This window comes from Apodemus sylvaticus, chromosome 13, assembly GCF_947179515.1.
Source record: "Apodemus sylvaticus chromosome 13, mApoSyl1.1, whole genome shotgun sequence".
Taxonomy (NCBI): domain Eukaryota; kingdom Metazoa; phylum Chordata; class Mammalia; order Rodentia; family Muridae; genus Apodemus; species Apodemus sylvaticus.
The window spans coordinates 39,752,559-39,774,392 of NC_067484.1; the positions used below are offsets into that span (position 1 = coordinate 39,752,559).

At 43.4% G+C, this 21,834-nt stretch overlaps 1 protein-coding gene across 1 annotated transcript in view; it reads left to right on the forward strand.

Annotated features, from left to right (window-relative positions):
* Fbn2 (fibrillin 2) overlaps nucleotides 1-20,449 on the forward strand; it is a 213,492-nt gene extending 193,043 nt beyond the window's left edge. Inside the window, exons 56-65 of the mRNA XM_052155291.1 lie at nucleotides 2,896-3,021; nucleotides 4,232-4,438; nucleotides 5,640-5,765; nucleotides 7,261-7,383; nucleotides 9,288-9,404; nucleotides 10,014-10,142; nucleotides 11,667-11,786; nucleotides 16,547-16,778; nucleotides 17,985-18,162; nucleotides 19,670-20,449. Coding sequence (XP_052011251.1) covers nucleotides 2,896-3,021; nucleotides 4,232-4,438; nucleotides 5,640-5,765; nucleotides 7,261-7,383; nucleotides 9,288-9,404; nucleotides 10,014-10,142; nucleotides 11,667-11,786; nucleotides 16,547-16,778; nucleotides 17,985-18,162; nucleotides 19,670-20,044 — 1,733 coding nt within the window. The 3' untranslated portion in view covers nucleotides 20,045-20,449. The remainder of the gene's footprint in view (nucleotides 1-2,895; nucleotides 3,022-4,231; nucleotides 4,439-5,639; nucleotides 5,766-7,260; nucleotides 7,384-9,287; nucleotides 9,405-10,013; nucleotides 10,143-11,666; nucleotides 11,787-16,546; nucleotides 16,779-17,984; nucleotides 18,163-19,669) is intronic.
* Nucleotides 20,450-21,834: the final 1,385 nt, after the last annotated feature.

Sequence of the window (21,834 nt, forward strand, 5' to 3'; positions counted from 1 at the left end):
AGGGCACATCAAGTTGCCGTTCAAAGGATCAGAGCTTATGTTAGGGAGTACATTCAGCAAAAGCTTTGTTGGAGAATCAGTTCCTACTGTTAAATTATGAATCAGTATAAATACATTAATCAGGGCACACCTTTAATCCAAGCACTTGGGAGGCTGAGGCAGGTGTATCTCTGAGTTCAAGGCCAGCCTGGTCTACAGAGCAAGCTCTGGGAGATATGTAATATGAATCTAGATGGATGAATGGATGGATGGACGGATGGACGGATGGACGGATGGATGGATGGATGGATGGACGGACGGACGGACGGATGGATGGATGGTGGATGGATGGATGGGTGGATGGATGGATGGATGGATGGATGGATGGATAGGTGGATGGATGGGTGGGTGGGTGGGTGGGTGGGTGGAGAGGGATGGGGTGCACACTATTTTGGAAAGACTGAGATCCAGGGGTGGCAGAACTGAGCCCTCAGATTCTAGAAACAACAAACTAGAAAACTCAAAATTCATAACCTAGCTCATTATTTTTGTGAGTGATTTTATATTTTCATAAGGTTTTCCCCCCTGAAACTGAAAATCTACATGGAGTTGCATCATTATGAATTTCAGAATACTGAAAGCCAAATGAAAATGCCCAAAACTTCCAAGGGGGGCTAGATTCCCTTGAAATGAACAAAAATGTTGGGTAAAAAAATTGCAGGCTATTTTTAATATTTTTGCTTGATTTTCTTATTGGTTATTTTATTTATTTACATTTCAAATGTTATTCCCCTTCCCGGTTTTCCCTTAGCAAGCCCCTATCCCATCCCTCCTCACCTCCTGCTTCTGAGGGTGCTCCCCCACCTACCCACCCACTCCTGTCTCACCACCTTAGTATTACCCTATACTGGAGCATCAAGTCTCCACAGGACCAAGGGGCTCCCCTCCTATTGATGCCAGATAAGGCAATCCTCTGCTACATATGTAGCTGGAACCATGGGTCCCTCCATGTGTATCCTTTGGTTGGTGGTTTAATCCCTGGAAGCTCTGTTGGTTGATATTGTTGTTCTTCCTGTGGGGTTGAATCCCCTTCAGCTCCTTCAGTCCTTCTTCTAACTCCTCCATTGTGGTCCTGTGATCAGTCCAATGGTTGGCTGTGAGCATTCACATCTGTGTTGGTCAGGATCTGGCCGAGCCTCTCAAGGGGACAGCCATACCAGGCTCCTGTCAGCAAGCACTTCTTGGCATCAGCAACAGTGTCTGGGTTTGGTGTGTGCATATGGGATGGATCCCCGGGTGGAACAGTCTCTGGATGGCCTTTCCTTCAGTCGTTCTTTGCTCCATACTTTGTCCCTGCATTTCCTTTACACAGGAACAATTCTGTATTAATATTTTTGAAATGGGTGGTATTTTCAATATTTCTAAGGGAAATAATTTTGAACTAAAATTTCAAACTCAGTAGAGTGTAAGAACAATCAAAGAAAGGTATTGCCAAAAGTATTTGGGAATTTATTTTATATTCACATAACCTCTCTGAACTAATTAACAATCTACATATTTGAATTTGAATCCAAGAGACAGTGATTGTGTGTGTGTGTGTGTGTGTGTGTGTGTGTGTGTGTGTGTGTAGTCACACTTCCATCCCACCAGCATACGCACTGCTGGCTAAAAACATTTGAACAGATTCCACTACTGGGGCAGGGCCTGAGGAGGCTGAGGCAAGGGGAAGTGCACCCTAGATGACACAGCCAGTTTAAGGCAGTCTGGGTCACTTCGCCTCAGAATCAAAAGAGCCTAGGCACAATAGCCCAGTGGTAAGCTCTTACCTAGCATGCGTAAGGTACGAGATTCGATGCATCGTATCAAAAAATTATAATTTATACTTGACCCTGGTTGAGTATTCATTCAAAGAACATTTTGAAGTCATTTAAGAGATGCTACCAGGAGAGTAGAGAGAACAAGGTAATGCCCAAACCTGAGTTGGAGACACAAGGAAAGGACAGAAAATTAGGTTGGCTTCATATATGTTGGTGGGGGGGGGGACATCACCGTAAATGTGGAACAACTTGAAGCATATGAAATGGCAGGTAAGACTGGAATACCAAGTGTGAATAGTTTAAGTGGCTGGATCAAAGATGCACATGCTTTAAAAGTTCTTCTGAAGTTCAGCTGACTGCTGATGTTTCAAGATTCAAGATGGAAGGGTTAGATAGAGGATAGTGCGAAATAAGGAGTTGGGGAAAGACACTCCAGGCATCTGCTAATAAAAAGACCACACAAAAGGGTGTCAGGACTCTGAAGAGTAAACAACTAAGGGAGGAGCAGTTTGGGAGAGGACAGAGTTGGCCGTGAGCTCCCTCGTGTTGAAAATCATCAAATGCAGTTCACAGAAACTCACAGGATGTCAGAAAACCCCAGTAAGGATTGGGAATTTTAACAAATAAGTTTTGTTTGTTTGTTTGTTTTATTTGTTAATTATTTGTCACCAAGCTAAAGAGCATGTCTCCCTAAGCTCTCCTTCCTGTTAATTACCCCCAGAGGCCACTGGCTATCCCACTCAAAGCCTTCCTCCCTGGTCCCCACCATCTCAGTGGACCATCTCTCTTCCCACAGCTGTCTCCCCCCTTCAGAAACTGGCCCCCTCATCCACAGAATGCTTCCTCTCTGGTGGAATGTCTGGAGGTCCACAGAGACACCATCCCTCTTCTACAGGGGCAGGGTCAAGAAGGAAACTTTCAGAAAGGAGCCACCTGGTTGGATGAGGTGCATTGGCAGCAGTGGTCATGTGACCACTTTAATCCCACCTCACTGCCATCGTGTCAGTGGCTTTTAAATAGGATGCAAACAAAACTGAAAGACAGTTAGGAAGCTATGGTTTTATAAGTTGCTCATTACTCATTTTTTTCCCCTATGAAGACGAAAATGAATGCAGGACCAAGCCAGGCATCTGTGAAAATGGACGCTGTGTTAACATCATTGGAAGCTACAGATGTGAGTGCAATGAAGGATTCCAGTCAAGTTCCTCAGGCACTGAATGCCTTGGTAAGTGAATACAGCATGTCTATGATGTCATCACAGAACCGCTCCTCACATTAATCCTTGTCCGTTGAACAGACCTGGTACAAGACCAGTACTCCACGGGCCTCCCCCCACAGATATACATCTATTAAAATGATGTATCTATATGCCTATGCCTTACATTCCCATGTAGTGTAAGTAACAACCTGAAATAGTCTTTCCAAAGGGGAGATTAGTTAAGCTCTGTGGAAAATGTGACTTCAGTAAGATTGACATCAGGAGATGATTTAAGTCCAAAAAAGAAAATATTTTCAGTGTGAGGTAAGCTTTCCCAATACTAATGCAAAGCAAACGCCACACGTTTCAAAAGCGCAGCGGGGGTTAATTTTTACATTACAGTCCAGAAAAAAAATGCTTGACAAAATAATTTCTAATTGGAAATATAACCTCATGGGCCCTGGAGCACACTGAACTGTGTGCTGAAATGTATATATTGTAGCTGATATAGTTAATGACGGCAGCAGTAAACCTAGGGTGTGGACAACTTCAAAGGAACCAGATAAAGAGGATGGATTAGTGGGGCCAAGGGTCAGAAGCTCACCGACCTGCTGCTTCCATTCCTAGGGATATTTTTATACCAGACAATGTATTTTATTTATCTGTTGTCTCCAATCTAGATCTTTACCAATCATGTCTTTAAAGACACCATATGAGGAAAACACGACTTTCTGCTTGTATTATGGTCTTACTAGAACAGTTGGCTTATGAAGATTTTTCACCATGCTTAAATCACAGAAACCCATGTATTGATATTAATCTGCTATCCACAGTGCACTAAGTCCTCTCACTGTAGACAGTAATCGCATAACTGCCATGCTCATAACATAGTCTTGAATTTATTCTTCATTTCCTACCTATCATCATTTTGTCTAACAGGAAAAAAAAACTTCGTCCAATGTTTCTTCCTTTTGGGTTCTCTGGGAACACAGCTCCTAACCATTTGCCTACCATGTTCATTGAATCTAAAATAATATAATTCTATTTCTATTGAATAATTTATTCAATATTCCATTGAATAAAATTAACTTTTGCCAAGTGTGCTAAGCGTCGGCTGCTCACACAAGAAGAACACTCTAAGTTTTGAAGGTTTTGCAGGGAAGCAGAGCATGATGGTCCACTGAAAACCAAGCTGACCAATACCCGGCCTTGCCTCTTGTCTTGTGTTCTGCTCCAGACAACCGCCAGGGCCTGTGCTTCGCAGAGGTATTACAGACAATGTGTCAGATGGCTTCCAGTAGCCGCAACCTCGTCACAAAGTCGGAATGCTGCTGTGATGGTGGCCGGGGCTGGGGCCACCAGTGTGAGCTGTGCCCGCTTCCTGGGACTGCCCAGTACAAGAAGATATGTCCTCACGGCCCAGGATATGCCACTGATGGAAGAGGTAATGTGCTGAGGGGACGTGAGGCGTCGTATCACTCTAGTGGGTTTTATACATCCAGATTAATGTGTAAGAAATGTCAAAGGGTAATTTTATCAGAATTTTGTCTGAAAGTCTTGTATTCTATGCACTAATCACAAGAATATTCTTGCATAATGCTATATACGGGTGTGTGTGTGTGTGTGTGTGTGTGTGTGTGTGTGTGTGTGTGTGTGTGCGTGTGCGTGTGCGTGTGCGTGTGTGTGTGTGTGTGTGTGTGTGTGCATGTGTGCGTGTGTGTGAATGCATACTCACTTATGTACAGATGTGCACGGAGGCTGGCGGCTGGCTGGCCTGTGTGCACCTTAGGACTCCAGCTGTTTTCATCTACCTTGCCATCCCTGGCCTTTTAAAATGTAGGGTCTGAGGAGCTAACTCATAACTTCATGCTTACAAGCTTTACCCACTGAATTATCTCCCCAGCCCACGTTCCACAAAATTTAAGGGATCTATCCCTATGTCGAACTCAAGGGAGACTTTACTATTCTCACTTAACAGAGGAGGACATGGAGGCACAAAACTATGGTAACAGTAAATAATGTCCCAAAACACATGGGAAAACCCTATCTGACCCCAAAGGCCTTGGGCTCTAACAATCTCCACACTGCACTCGCCTTGCTGAAAGAAACGGCGCTCAGCTGAGTGTAGGTGGGAATTCCTTCCATTTTCAGGATACTTCCACGCTAGTAGGTTTCGTAATTAACTAGAGGTTCCCACTCTTTTGTGTGTATGTAACTTTTGTGGATACCATGAAAGATAAACTGGTTTCCTCTATTGTGGCACAGACTCCCTGCCCCGTACCTGAGTGCTAACTGAAGCCTTCCTTCAGAATCTTCAGGCGGGTGGGAACTGGAGGCCTGAACTTATATATAATAAATTATCACAGATTTCAAGCCGCATCTTTCTAAAATGTACCTTAAATCATAACTCCCACTTAGAATGAAAAATGTGCAGCCCGGCACAGACCTCCATTGTTTTTCTGCCCTTGTTTCTCTCTCCTGCCTCTTCAGGTGCAGGTTTCATTCCCCGAGGAGTGAAAAGGGACTTTTCCAGAACTTCTCAGGTCATTGCGTCTCACGCCAGGCCCTGACCTCCTCACTTCCAGCTGTCTCCACCGCACACACATTAGCTTCCATCCTTTTCTCCTTATTCTCTTGTTCTACAGATATCGATGAATGTAAGGTGATGCCCAGCCTCTGCACTAATGGCCAGTGCGTCAACACCATGGGCTCCTTCCGGTGCTTCTGCAAAGTCGGCTACACCACGGACATCAGTGGAACAGCTTGTGTAGGTAAGATGTGGTTGTACGCCCAGGGTTTGGCCGCTTCTGCTTCCTACAGGTGAAGCACAGTTGGGAGCGCTGGCCTGTTCAGCTTTTACGCTGGCCAGAAGTCTCAGTAATGATCCTCTCAGTTTCTTTGTGTGTTTGCTTGCCTGCTTAACTGTGTAGGACACAGGGTCCAGGTCATCTCAGATTCTGTGTAGCATGGGGAAACATAAAAATTGAAAAATGAGCCTTCAACATTTTCTATTTTAACTTAAAACTTACAAAGGCATATCTATTTGGTAAAGAAAAAAATGGGCTTTTCTTGTGGATCTGGTGTGTTTGTGTGTCATGCAGAATTCGTTTTTACAGTTTCTCATGAAGTGAAGCAACAAAGTATCACCTATGCCCAGAAGTCTCTCCAAAGCATCCTTTGACTGTTTACATATTTCTCTTCTTTAATTTGCAACCGTCTGATCCATGCCATTTTCTGACAAACAGAAGGCTGCGGGAGAGCCTTCCTGTAACCTTTCAAACAGCTCTTATTTCTCTCTATCTCCTCCGCTTAAGTGACAACCACCCTCTTAAATTACCAATTTTATAAATGTTAAGCAGAACGGACTAACTCCACAAAAGCAGGTGAGTCACTTGGTAGAAACAACAGACAGGGGAGTAGCCAGGAGTGGGTTCCAAATCAGGAACTTCTGCATGCAGCAGGTGCCATTCATCCAATGAGCTCTGTGGAGGAAATGGAGATTGTCTGCTGTCAGTCACAGGCCTGGCAATAAAGAGTTGGCATAGCCAGAGAGGATAGACCAAGTACAACTTAGCAACAAGCTTCTGTCAATCGGTGGTTCTCAACCTTCCTAATGCTGCGGCCCTTTAATACAGTCCCTTGTGTTGTGCTGACCGCCCCCCCATAACTGTCATTTTATAGAGGTACAATGTTCCCAGTTCATAAGACCGTCTGAAATGTATTTTCCAGTGGTCGCAGCCATCATAAGGTTGAGAACCACTGCTGTAAGTGGACAGTGAGGTGTAGAAAGGCCACAAAGTGGGGTTCACCAGAGCCTGTGTAACCCCGCCCTGGGGCCAAACAAAAGAAACAGAAGGTGAGATCCTGAGAGAACAGTTTGCAGAGAGCTTCTGTGAGAAGCTGCCGCTGCTGGCTCAGCAGAAACCCAAACCAGAGAGACAAAAAGAAATGGGAGTGCTCCCAGGGTCTGGTCCAGCCTGACTGAGTTGAAGAGTTTGAGTTTGGAGTTTTCTTTTTTAACTCAGACAGTTGTATAGACATTACAAGATCTAGCCAGGATCTGAGCATTGATCCTCAGAGTCTCTAAGGCAGTCTGCTACTTTAGAGAAAACTGCCGTAAGCGTCATCTCTTGCCGGCTGGATTCACTGGATGCTGCAGAGGGAAAGCAAGAAGGATGGACTGCGACTGTGGGGGGGATGGAGAGGCTGGTCCTTTCTCGTAACCAGGACTCTCAGGACTCTCGTGTTGGTTTCTCCTCTTCTTAGACCTCGATGAGTGCTCGCAGTCTCCAAAGCCATGCAACTTCATCTGCAAGAACACTGAGGGCAGCTACCAGTGCTCCTGCCCACGGGGGTACGTCCTTCAGGAGGACGGCAAGACGTGCAAAGGTGAGGGGAGTCCCAGCAGCCACCGCCCTTCTCTCTCTCCTCAGTAACGTGTGCATGCTAGCCTTGTAGCACATGCTTCCCCTGTGTTAAAATGCTGCTCCACAGAAAACTTTACCAGGGCTCCTATTACAGTAGGAAGGGGGACTTAAAAATCTAAATTAAAATATGTTGCTCCATAGAAATTAAAAGAAATAAAGTCTGCACGTACACACACACACACACACACACACACAAAGCAGTATGGTCTCTTTTCAGCCAAGAACCTCAAATTTACTTCAAAGGAAAGTGGTTGGAACTGGTTGTCATCACATTAAGCAAAATAAGCCAGCCTCAGGAATGCAAACATCATGTTTTCTGACATACACAGAATCTAGACTTTCCTTTTTAAGGAGTATAAAGATGTCATAATGAAACCCACTACTTTGTATGCTATCCTAAATATTTAAAAAGAAACTTTTAAAATAAAATTTGAAAAAATATCTGGCATGAGCGTGCAGAACTCTTTTGGAGAGGTGGTCAGAGGAAGAGACAATGGGGTGGTAAATTTGAGCAAGTTACTCGTTTATGAAAATACCATAATCCATCCATTCATTTGGTAACTTTTCAAAAACATTGATGTGAGAGTTGGTAAGAACCATCAGAGGCCGGGCGGTGGTGGCGCACACCTGTAATCCCAGCACTTGGAAGGCAGAGGTAGGCGGATTTCTGAGTTTGAGGCCAGCCTGGTCTACAAAGTGAGTTCCAGGACAGCCAGGGCTATACAGAGAAACCTTGTCTTAGGGGTTGGAGGGAAGAACCATCAGGAACTGGAGTTCTGGCTGCGGCTCACCTCAGGCTCCACCTCAGTCTTGTGCACATCTGCATTTACTGCAGAAAGGTGAGGAGTTGGAGTGTGCATTAATTTGTGCACACACTGTATTAAATTAATTAGTATGCCAAGTCTGATCACTAAAACGGCTTCAGTGCCATACTGTGTTTGATTTTGTAGGAACCCTCCTAAGCATGATACTAATGGACCAAACAGACGATTTAACTCTATTGTCTGTGAAGCAAGGTTTTCCTTCCAAACTATATTTAAAGAAATAATTATTACACAAAAAAGTAGCAAGTCCTGGGATTTTCTTGAAGCTGTTAGAGAAATGGTTGAGCAGAAGTGACTTTTTGCACAGTGTCTGTAAAATGAGTGGAATTCATACCTTCCACTGTACACAGTACTTACTTTGAATTATTTACCCAAATTAAGTTTTACTCAAATCAAAATCAGATTTTGAGTTTCCTCTTTCTAATAGGGTCCAGATATTAATTCTAAGTTTATAGTTGTTCTGGTTTTGCTTGGTGTGGGGGAGAGGGGGGTGAGTGTTTGTTGTTTTTAAGAAAAGTTTCTCTGTGTAGCCTCATCTGTCCTGAAACCCACTATGTAAACCAGGTTGGCCTTCAACTCACAGAAGTCCTCCTGCCTCTGCCTTCTAAGTGCTAGGATTAAAGGCGTGTACCACCACTACCCAGCAGAAGTTGTGCTTTTGCTTCTTCCCTCACAAGTAATGGTGTTCCTGTCTGATCTGGTAAACCTCCCTCCATTTCTAAACTCCACTGTGTTTTTATTTAATATTCCCTTTAATAAGAACATATAACTATCTATGTATCAAACCACATTTACTACAAGAAGGATAACTTTTCCATGTTACCTTTGAAAATGGGGGGGCCTGCTGTGTTTTGACCATCCAGTTACTTGTTTTAAGAAAAATTTTCCCTATAACCCTTTAGCCACCCTGTCCCAGTTAGTAGCTCTCTATACTTAGGCTGCTTACAATGCACATTCAAACCCAAACTGCAGCTGAAGTTTAAACCCAATCCCCGCCCCCATGGAAAATGCATGACTGCCCTGGGCTTCCCTGTCATTTCAGACCTCGACGAATGTCAAACCAAACAGCACAACTGCCAGTTCCTCTGTGCCAACACCCTGGGCGGGTTCACCTGTAAATGTCCTCCCGGTTTCACCCAGCATCACACCGCTTGCATTGGTAAGGCAAATCACACTCAGGGCCTGTGACAGACGTCAGGTATGTGAATAACTATGGCTCGGTCTGGCCTAAGGAGACAGATGCTTCCTGACCAGAACGGCGTCCACAGGAAGAAGGCCCAGACATGCATCTGCACACACAGTGTCCACACTGTATGGTGTCTCAGCTTCACGTCCTCAGTACAATTATGGTGTTAGATCATGGAAGAAGTCTTGCCATGCGTGCATTTGTGTAGCAGGCATACTGTAAACTGTGCCTCAGTTCACAAGACAAATACAGCTACAATGCTCAGATAAAATATGATTAAAGGCTATACTGGAATTTTTCAAATTTTTACGGAAGGCACATTTTAAGAGATCCTCAGTCTGTATTCTCTAAAGTGGCGCCTCTAGTAACTGTAAAATACATTCTAGTTACAAGCCACTGAAAAACACACATTTCATGCTGCTCTTGCTAATAGACTCTGATCTAACTTAATCTAAAATGCTTTCCCCTCAGAATGAACACATGGGCTTGGGCCCCTTAGCTTATTTCATGAAGTGAGATTCAATGGACACACCACATAACCAGGAAGCTTGACTCTTTCCCTCTGTCTTGCCGCTTTGCTAGATAACAATGAATGTGGGTCTCAGCCTTCCCTCTGTGGAGCCAAGGGAATCTGTCAGAACACACCTGGGAGCTTCAGCTGTGAATGCCAAAGAGGGTTCTCTCTGGATGCCTCTGGACTGAACTGTGAAGGTGAGTCCATGTTCACAGGAATCCTGAATGTGGGGGCTTCAGAAATGGTTCCGTAAAGCATGTGCCACTCAAGCCTGAGTTCAGATTCCCAGCACCCAGGTAAACACCAAGAAAGCACGGAACCTCTTCCGTGATCTCCGTGCCCTGGAGGCGGGACTGAAATCTGCAGAGCAGGCTGGATAACTACACTAGAGGGATCCACACGGTCTGTGTTTAGCAAAAGACCCTGCCTCAATATACAAGATAGAGCACAATACAGGAACACATACACAGGCGTGCGCACACACACACACACACGCACACGTACACACACATACACACCTCCCTGCATATACACATTTGCCCATGCATAAGAGAACATGCATATGCATGCACACCACATACATATACACAAACAAAAATAATATTTAAACTCTGTACCCATGGTGCCTCCCACAAAATAGGTATTTTTTTCTCTTAGGAAATCCAAAAGAACAGCTGATTGGAAGAAAAATAAGAAAACTATCACATGGGGGGGGGGGTCTTTCATGTTTATGTGGCACGTGCTGGCATCACATTCAGGAAGGCAGATACGTTAGTGTCGCAGGTCTCAGATTATGACACCAGCCACATAGCCTTTATGCTTTTGTATTGTGTTACAATTTATATTATCCTGTTATCCTTTTTTAAAGTTATTCCTTAAAATATGTGGTTTTCCATTCTAGATACAATCAAAATATTAAATATGCTCTTTGGATAAATTATAGAATTTTTATATGCATTTTCAAACATTTTTATTTTATTTAAACTTTTTAATTTTTGTATTTGAAATCAATAGACTGAGCCTACAGCTGCTTGCCATGTGTGATTTCAGCTCGTGACCATCCACATAAGATACCATTTATTAATTATCCATGTAAATTTGTTACACACACATCAGACATGCCAATTTTATTTCACTCTTTTGGGGTAGATTTCAAAGCCTTAGTAGTCATTCCAAAAGTGCATGCATATATTAACAAAGAAATTATTCCATATGTAGTACCACATCTTGCCTAAAAATAACATATTCCAATACTTTAAAAGGATTTGCATCTAATTAATCTTGACTGACAATAAAAAATTTTGCATGCAAAACCATTATACTTTATAGATAACTCCACAGTATTTGTATCTTCCCCACAATGGGGATTACACTTGAATCACTGTTGAATCAACTACATTCTTTAATATATAATTTACCAAATAAATCATACCATATGGAGCTAGTCAATTCAAATGTACCACATTTGTGGCGACTATGGTTGATTTGCTGAAATTAAGCTGTTACTCAGAGCACTGATGTGCCGTGGTCTGGTAGACAGCATAAGAACAAGGTGGTTTCTTGTCTCAGCCATTCTTTGCACCATCACTGACTAAGAACCATGTTGAAGAAAAGTTCAGTCCCTCCGTAAGTCGTGTGTTGTTTATCTGTTCCCTTAAAGGTTGTGTTTGGAATGCGTTTACCAAGGGAATGTGAAGAGTGTACTTGGGTTATTTTTGCAGATGTCGATGAGTGTGACGGAAACCACAGGTGCCAACATGGCTGCCAGAACATCCTGGGAGGTTATCGGTGTGGTTGCCCGCAGGGCTATGTCCAGCACTACCAGTGGAATCAGTGTGTTGGTGAGCATTCCTTGGTGGCCCAACGCTTGGCTCCTCTCAACCTCCAGTGTCTGGGTAAACTAAATAACAGATGTTGTATTTCCACGACAGACTCCTAAAACCTAAAAACCAGCTTAACCGGTTAAGGTTAGTGTGTGAGAGGGCTTGAGTTAGCTCAGTGGAAGAGCACTTGCCTAGCATGTGTAAGGTCCTATCCTGCCCTACGCACGGTTCAAAAGGTGGACAAGAAAAGTCTGCATAAAAACATTGATGCGCACTGGGTTTCATTGTGTTCATCTCTGTACTTGTGCATGTGACAGAATCCATCACAAACATGTTTTTGGAATATTTAAAGGTACAGCATCTATAAGTGCAGTCATTTTGACTTTTGATGTTCCGTGAGGTTGGGGATGGTGCCAAAAACATCATCTACATGTTCTGTGCTTTGCTACTTTTCAATAGTAATTTGTTAGATTTAGTTCATGGGAGTGTTCACCCATCGCCCTGGTACAAATCTAAAGGACCCTTCCATCCTTTTGAGACAGGGCCTCCTATGGTCCAGGCTTGTCTATAACTTGCTATGTAGCCCCAGGCTGTCCTTGATCCTGCAACCTCTGCTTCCCAGGACAAGGATTTCCGGCAGACATCACAGTGCCTGGCTAGGAATTCTAAACCCCCAAGAACAGTCCTTCCATCCTCACCTATCACATAGATAAAGTTGCTTTAACATAGAAAAAAGCAACTAGCCAGAGTAAGTGCTGCTGACAACTCCAGACAAAAATGCTTATAAAAGAAAAGACAACGGGCATTCTGTTCTATTCTCTGCACTGATAGTAATCACGGAAATTCTCCCCATAAGAAACCACTGATCAAAGAGACCGTTATTCCTCCTGAGTAGACTGACTGAGCCTATGCCCAATTTCTTGGCTCCATTGGAACGCGCTCCATAGCTGCCCTGTCCAACACACTGTGAGAGTAGGAGCTTGCATTGCTCAGCAGGAGAGAAGCAGAGCTCCCCCAGAGAGTAGCAGACTGCTCCCTTGTCTCTGAAGTGATTTAAGACACTAGACACGTCATTCAAATGTGCTGTAATGATCCACCGAACGAATTGATTTGATGTGATCTTTTATGTTCCTCTCAAAAGAATTTCCTAATGGCAGCTTAATGAGCTGAGAAGAAAACGAAGCATTTCATAAGAGGAATGAGGGCCATGAAGTTCTTCTTATCTGGACCGTGGCCTCCTGCCAGGCCAGGGGCAGATGCTCTGCTGCACCAGATCTGCACATCTGCGGGAGGAGAGGCAGACAGCCTGTGATTCAGAGCAAGGCCTAATGATTATGTGTGAGAAAGTGTTACAAATGAAATCCATTGATTTGCACGCTAACTAAAAAAGATGAACAAAAAAATTATAAAAACGTGCAATTAGCAAAGAAAAGTAAAGCGAACCCTTTAAATGATTATTGAAGCATTGAGTTAAACAGCCAGTCAAACGATTGTGTAAATATAATTCACTTCTTTCTTTATTCTTAATGAAAAAAAGGTCATAGAATTCCTTAAGCCATGATGTATTCATTCATGTGCTGAGACCATGTGCTGCCAAGCCCTTTAGAATATAGAAAGTAGTGGTTTTGACTGTTAGAGATAATGTAAAACTTTATTATATTATGGTGTTTGCAAACTCCCAGACCCATCAATTTAGCAAAGACTGCAGGCTTCATCGTTAGCTCTGCAGAACCTAAGGCAGAAGAATGAGTCTCTAGTAGTCCATTTACACAGAATTTTTGGTTTCAAGAGCCTAAAAAGAAATTAACACATGTAGTAGTAACCAATTCAAGTGCCAATTCAAGTTTTTATACTTCTTAATGCTTTGATCTGTAAACATGCTTTGCAAAATCATCTGCACGAGTCTTTAGTACCTTTGGAGTTTCTGCTGAGGAATGGCCTGTGTGCAGCTTGAAATGGTGAGGTACCATCCTGCTTTCCTTTCTAGGAGTTCCTTGAGTTAACTGCTCTGTTAGCCTAGACCTTTGGAGTCCAGACCTAGGCCTGCAAGTCTTCTCATCAGAGAAACACCTTGAACAGAGCAATAGCGCTTTCAAGAATGAGCAGTGGTAGCATTTACCTGCGTGGCAGTACCCGTAGACTGAAGCAGGAAGATCCAAGGCCTGTGAGATCCAGTCTTAAAAAACAAAAACAAAAACCACTGGTCAAGGAAGGGAACTCGAAGCACATAAGCAGGTCTCCCCACTTGGAAGAGTTAGCTTTTCTTTCTCAAAACGGTTATCTTTAGGCAGTCACTTCTTTGATAGACAGAATTGCAAAGACTCTGTGTTCCTCAGGGGGTTCCGCTCACATTTGATAAAATGGACACTGTTCTTGCTTTTAAGCCACATGACACAATTGGAATTGCAGATACGGCAGAAATAGAGTAAGCTTCATCCCAGGAAGCTAGTGAAAGCAACAAATTAGAGTGATAAGAAGAATTAGGACCAAGTTCAGATTATCTGCCTCTGTTCATATAAATACCCTGTAACTGGAAGGAGGAGAGGAGGGAGAGAGGAGAGAGGAGGAAAAGACTGCTACTTTCATGTGGTCTTCTCCTCTGGTGAACAGTCAAAAGTTTCATTCAGTACATCAGACTCCCTCAAATAGACAAACTCTAAAGATCACGCAGCTCTTCCTGGTACCACCGAGATGAGTAGACGGTCTCTGAAAGTGATCCTTTTGGAGAAAGCTTTTCATACAAACTCCCACTTTGTAAGTTCTCAGCTCATTACCACAGGGAATTGAGGGAGCATCCTAGGACACAGACTATCTGGACATAGGTGGGGTTCTCAATGACTAGCAAGTACTGTGATCATTTGAAATTGAAAACAGGCAACAAATAAGAACATTTGCCTATGAAGAGAACATTACAGTATATGAATTTTTTGCCATTTACTCCAGATAACTTTCAGTTCCTTCTATATTACAAGCTTTCCCAAAACAATCCCAACATAGCCAAACAAGGCTTTTCAATTCACAGTATATCCTCAAATAAGCCCATACTTAACTAAGGTCATACAATGTTACCATGTTATATATTTATAACATATAAATATGAGGACGCACGGTACTTCCAGAAACACAATCCTGTTTTAAAATGTTCTTGTAAATGGAATATTTAAATTCAATTTACTCAATTAATTAGCTTTCTTGGTAATTTTTCCGACTTACACAATGCCTGAATAAAGTCACGGTGGGAACATGCCATTAGGTTTGTAATCTAATTTAGAGTCCATGTTAGAAGAGAAATACTACATATTAATGTGAGAACTAATTATGAAAGTGGATGAAGCTTTGGGGCAGAATTCCAAGTCTCTCAAATACAGAAATGAAACAGCGGGTACATTCAGATCCCACATAGCCAGCCCACTGAGAATTTATGCATTTTCTGTGCATAAAATAGACGCCAGGAGATTTCACATATTAGGCAAATGACCATAGTTTGTATTCAGTGGCTAAGAGTTCTTCATTTACTTGTCTCTAACTATGAGCATTACATTGAGGTGTGCCTAACACCTGCCCTTTTGATAGCCTCTATCTATCTATGCTTTGCAAAGTTCAGTTTCCTGTCTAGAGGCCTCTGCTGAGTTCCAACCCAAGATCTAGGAAATCTCCCTGAGCCACCACGGGTCCCCACCCGGGACCCTGTAATCACTGTGTTCCTCGGGTATGCACACTCACAGATGGGCCTGCTTGCACTTGAGCTGAAATATGTGCACAGACAATCTACACTGCACATACAGGAGTGGAAAAAAATCCACAGAACAGATGTGATTCATGCCCAGTGTGACATCTGGGTTACAATAAAGCTCAGAGGAGTCACACCCAGGGCTATCTCATCGACCAAACAGTTAGCAGCAAGCTCATAATTCCCAAAGTCAAACGCACCTTAGGGCCTTGAAGCCGTGATGACAGCAACTGAAAGCAGACCTGTAATTATGCTTCTGCCAGACTTCTGAGGGACAGAGTTGAGCATTTAGCAGTAAGAACTCTGTGTAAGCGATGGTGGGGAGGGTGCAGGAGGCAGATTCTGGAGCAGTTAAAGCCACTCTTAGTTCAATGGAGTCAATCAGGGTTGTTTTCATCGTTATTCATAGAAGGCTCTGAATTTTTCAGAGACTCCCTCCCCTATATACATGAAGAGGTGGGGAAAGTGCTATGGGCCACCAGGCACAAATGCGGATAGAGAGCCACTTGGATCATATCACATAAAATTCACCCTTTACAGTATCAGTTGAAAGAGTTTTAGTGTGTTCTCCTAAGAGTATGCAAGCATCAACCTGAATAGGCTCCGATGCTCCTGAAATAGAAATCCCGTAACTGATAGCCACTATCCCCTCTTCCTCCCTCCCCCAACCCCGGAACCTGCCAATCTGTTCTCTCTCTGGATCTGCCTAAAATATAGGCTTTTGAATAATCCTTGGTTAAGAGAATAAAAGAATTATTCATCAGGCAAGCAGTAAATATCTGACCCTACAGGCTGCCAGTGTGCTCACAATAACACAGGTAAAGTAGAGACAGTGCAGGTTGTTGGGGCTTTCTCAAGCATGCAAAGACAGACTTTAGAGTAATATTTTTAAATTAACTCTCCGTATCGCCTTGAAGTCAGTCCTAAGAGTTCTTTTAAAGTTATCTGCCCTGTGAACTGATAGGCCCTTGGAGACCACCACCTTCATCTCCTTTGCCGCTGCCCCTTCCCTGTGTAAGAACTTCCTTTTCTTTTCTTTTCTGAACAGATGAGAATGAATGCTCCAACCCCGGGGCCTGTGGCTCTGCCTCCTGCTATAACACCCTGGGGAGTTACAAGTGCGCCTGCCCCTCCGGGTTCTCCTTCGACCCGTTCTCCAGTGCCTGTCATGATGTGAATGAGTGTTCCTCCTCCAAGAACCCGTGCAGCTATGGCTGCTCCAACACGGAAGGCGGCTACCTCTGTGGCTGCCCACCAGGGTACTTCAGAGTGGGACAGGGGTAAGTCTCCTGAGTGTTCAGGCAGCCTTGCTTCTTGCCCCTGCAAGGGGGGCACTGGAACCCCCTACATGTGAAGTTCAAGAGGTGAGAGAGCATTGGGACTTAGTTACCTCGCAGTATAGCATCACTTCCTTTGTGGAGAGCCTGAGGCGTTTGCTGCAGTCTTTGGTCCTCCTAATGGCTGAAGTTGGTTCATCCTGACGGAAGGCCAGATGCAAAGCTTAGGCAGTCCTTCTGTTACTGTGAGAAGCAGATGTGTAAATGACCTCCTCCCCTTCCCTTCCCTCTGTTGCTCCGCTGATTTCCACAGGTACTGACCCAGCAACCCCCTAAGGAAGGACTTTGTCTCTTTCTCTGTTCATCTGGTTTTACGTTGCCCAGAAAGGGAACAGTCCTTCCCCACAAGGCTGGCCACCCCTTGGGTAACTGAACTTTGGCAGAACTTACCGCTTGGGTGTGGCTTGGTGGTCCCACCCCACCGAGAGTGCCCTCCTCAAGGATACAGAAAATGGTAGTCTACAAGTAAATAGGGATGATCTTCGAAAGGATAAGCAAATCTGGCAGGCACTGAGGGACATGAGCCGGTCTGTCCAGCACTGATATACAGTCACACATAACAGAAAAGATTGGGCTTGGCAAGGCTTGCTTTAGAGTCAATGCACTGCCTCCTTCTGGTAACTAAAATAGGAATGCGGAAATACCAAGCACTAGAGCAGGAATCTTTGCCTGAGCAGTAAGGACTGGCTTCGGGCTCCTGAAGCAACAGCTTCCCTTGCCATTGGCTCTCCATAAGCTTCCATAGCTGCTTTTACCTCAAGTAGCCGACTTTGAAGTGCTTCAATCTAAATAGGATTGAGAACTGGCGAAGCCCAGGACTCACTCATCCTCAGAAGAACTTTGCTGCTTCAAAACGAGAGGAAATCTTTCCCTCTGTGTGGCAAAGAACAGAACCACAAAGATCAGGGCTTGTGATTAATACAGTTGCTCATGTTGTGCCTACCCCAACCATAAGCTCATTTCCATTGCTACCTCAGGACTGTAATCATGCAACTGTGGGGAATCATAACATAAATATCAGTATTGTCGCATGGTCTCAGGCGGATCCAAGGGGTTGCGACCCACGGGATGAAAAGGGCTTCGTCCTCTGCTTCCATGTTTCTGAAAGACTGCCCAGGCTAATGGTAATGTTTTGCTTCTCATAAATAGCCACTGTGTCTCGGGAATGGGCTTCAACAAAGGACAGTACCTGTCGGTGGATACAGAGGCAGAGGATGATGAAAATGCTCTGTCCCCAGAAGCGTGCTATGAGTGCAAAATCAACGGCTACACCAAGAAAGATGGCCGGCGGAAGAGAAGCGCGCAGGAGCTGGAACCCGCCTCAGCTGTGAGTAGATGTGGAGCAGAAGCCCTGTTTGCCAAAGAAAAAGGGGGAAAGAAAAAAGGTTGCACACATACACACACACACACATTCCCCAGCCCTGCCCACTGGATCATCTGTATCTCTTAGGAGGTGTGCACCTAACCTCTTCCTCAGCTCCTTCACCTATAAAATGAGGATAAAAACTCTCAAGCTCTGAATGCTGCAGAGCATGACTGTGTGAAGTGCTTGTAGCAGGGCCTGATGTGCCCCTCAGTGATTCATAACCCATATGTAGGCATGTTGGAGATTTCCCCAGAGGCCAGGGACAGTAAGTATCATGTCACCAGTCACCTCTCTTTTTAGTTAATATTACTTAGAATTGCCCCCATCAATACACACACATACAAAGCTCATTTCTTAAATTCTCTCTCTCTCTCTCAATATATATATTTATATATATACACACACACACATATATATAACTGGCTGTGCTTCAGTATTCTGGGTCTTAGAACCTTTTCTTATCTATAGGACCATACTAATTTAGCCCCAAAATCTCTGATACTATTTCAAAATAGTGTTACATGTATTTTTAAGTAGACTGAAGTATCCAACCTGATGCTTAATCATGACACATTGCTCATCAAAATATAAAGCCTTCCCACTGTGGTACATGGAACATAATTCTGTCTAAATAATGATGGGTTCCTCAAAGCCTCTGTAACCATAACCTCACTGAAGCATAAAACCACACACCCCAAGTGACAAATTTGGTTCATATTATCTGAGCCCTGCTTTTTACCAATTCTGGCCCACTCTGCAGATGACTCCAAGGCATCTGAATAGGGAGGCTTCTAGAAAATTCACAGCCCAGAGATAATTTCCCTGGGAGCGGGGCCTGCTGTTGAATAGCAATAAGACTTCTCATTTTGACCTCACAAAAGATAAAATTAGACTCATGTCTTAAATTGTGCTTTTCCATTAAAATGTTTGTTTGAGAATTTCACATGTGTACAAAATGCATCATTACATATTGACCCCCATTTGTCCCCTCCAACTCCCTGAAGAGACACCCCCCCCAACACAAGATTAGTCAGTGTGCCACTGGATACAATTAGTGCTACTCATATACACACAGCCTATGGGGACAGCCACTGAAACAAAGACAAACTACCAGTGACCACCAAAGAAAAGTGACTCTTAACTTAGAAGTTAATCTTAAGCATACTATTGTATAAACCCATCAAAGGAACCTGATATGTGACTATTGTCTGTAGCCTAAGTCCTTTAACTTTAATGATCTCGTCAAGGTTGGGTGAGAGTTAGGAAGATTTACAGGGCATCCTCTTGCAGGGTGAAGCCTTTCCCCACCCTGAAAGGAACTTACAATAGCCTTTTTTGCAGACAGCAAATGGCCAGACAGGGAGTAGCCTCAACCCGCCTCTGCGACTATACCTGTCAACTGCAGATGGCCTCTGAGTCCACCTTGTGCCCTGTACAAACTCAAGTGTGTGCTTTCTCTTTCCCTCAGGTGGAGCAAATCAGCCTAGAAAGCGTTGCCATGGACAGCCCAGTCAACATGAAGTTCAACCTCTCCAGCCTTGGCTCCAAGGAGCACATCCTAGAACTGGTCCCCGCCATTGAGCCCCTCAACAACCACATCCGTTACGTCATCTCCCAAGGGAACGATGAAGGCATCTTCCGAATCCACCAAAGGAATGGACTCAGCTACCTGCACACGGCCAAAAGGAAGCTCGCTCCCGGCACCTACACACTGGAAATCACCAGCATCCCTCTCTATGGAAAGAAGGAACTGAAGAAATTGGAGGAACACAATGAGGACAACTACCTCCTGGGGGTGCTGGGGGAGGCTCTCAGAATGAGGTTGCAGATTCAACTGTATTAGTCCTTTGCAGACTTGGGTCCCAGCTCAGATCCCAGCACAGCCAGCCTTCAGAAATGTTTGGAATGTCACTGACTAATTTTGAAGAGGAAAAAACAAAAACAAAAACAAAAAAAACAAACAAACAACGAATGACTTCTATTCCTTTCCTCCCTGAATCAGACTTCGGAATGTTGACCCTCACAGGGAAGGATAATTTAGACTCTGGTATGGCCAAAGATTTGAGTGCAAAGGCAAACATAGTTACTGTATTTTTTATATAACTTCATTTTAAAATATATAAAAAAAAAAACCTAAATGTTCAAGAGATCAGCATATGGCACTAAATGCACAAAAATAATGTGAGCTTTCTTCCTGTTAGCAGTCTATAACACTTTGGGTATTTTGCTATAGTTGCTAATTAAAAAAAAATATAGATGTTTATTTATTTTAATGCAGTAATATATGGAGAAATGAACAAACTATGTAAACAAAAAGGGAAACTCACTTGTTTTTCTTAGATTTATAAATTTGAGCTATTTCTTTTAGAGGTGCTTTAAAAAAAAAAATCCAATACATTCAAGAGATGTTTTCCTTTAGTTTTTCTGCCAGACCTCCAACTGGTATGCACCTGACTATTTCAAACAAAGTCTTGCGGAGCTGAATGGGCCACATAATCAATAATTTTAAAAAAATGTGGAAGTCGTTTGATCCTGTCTAAAGGAAATGAAAGCCAGAGCAGCTCACGTGACAATAGTTCAACATCACCAGATTCACCAGACAACAGGAGAGGAAACTCGACCACTGTAGCAAAATACCTTGACTGCTTGTGAGACCGTTAGCATCGCAGGCCAAACTGTACTGTATTTCTTCCTCATAACCTCAAGGATCCACACGTGCCTCCCACTACACCTCATCCTTACCAGGGCGTGCTGTGTGCACTTGTGATCCCCTAGGCAGCTGAAGAACCCGCCGTTCCTTCTGAGCAGGAACACCTGGCGTTCTGTCGCGTTTGGTGCTGTCGTAGATTAAATGGTGCATTTATTATGTTGAAGCTACTTCAGGATTGCCATGTGTGCAAACAATCATGCCATGCAGCCAAGGAATATATGTTGATGTTTTTTTTTTTTAAAAAAAAAAACCCATGTTTTTTTTTTTTTTTTTAGAATTTTCATTAATACTGTAGTTATACACCATATGCCTCATTTTATCATAGCTTATTGTGTATGAAATACATTTGTAAAATGAATTGATGTTTAGTTTGCTTTAGCCATTTGAAAAGATGCCACACCAGGAGGTACTGATAAGAGCACACCTCCACTTTCTTGGTCTGTGGAGACCCTCACCCCGGAAGAGTGACGGAAGCCTTAGATACAAAATGGCCAAAGCGCACACAGTCAGTCATTCCTCTCGCACCTGTGTTGACCAAAGAGCAGTAACCAGTTATATCCAATGGTTTTGGGGCTTTTTCGTTTTGTTTCGTTTCCTTTTGTTTGTTTGTTTTTAATAAACTAAAAAGAAAAAAGAGAAACAGTGTAAATTTGTAATCAAGTGTTTGTGAGGAAAAACTTAAGGGTTTTGGTTGTGTTCGTTTTTTGTAGGTCTATGTATCAAATATGACACTTTTCTTGCAATAAAGCTTATTTTGGTGTAGTCTTACGACTGTGCTTTCTGAGACTCCAATGGCTGGTACATTTGTGGGAGGCACTGGAAACTTTGCTTACAGGGATGTTTATTAAAGAGCTGGATAGAGAGCTAGGCACAGCCACAGGAAGGTGAAGGGATGTTGTGCTGTACGCGACAAAAGCAGATGG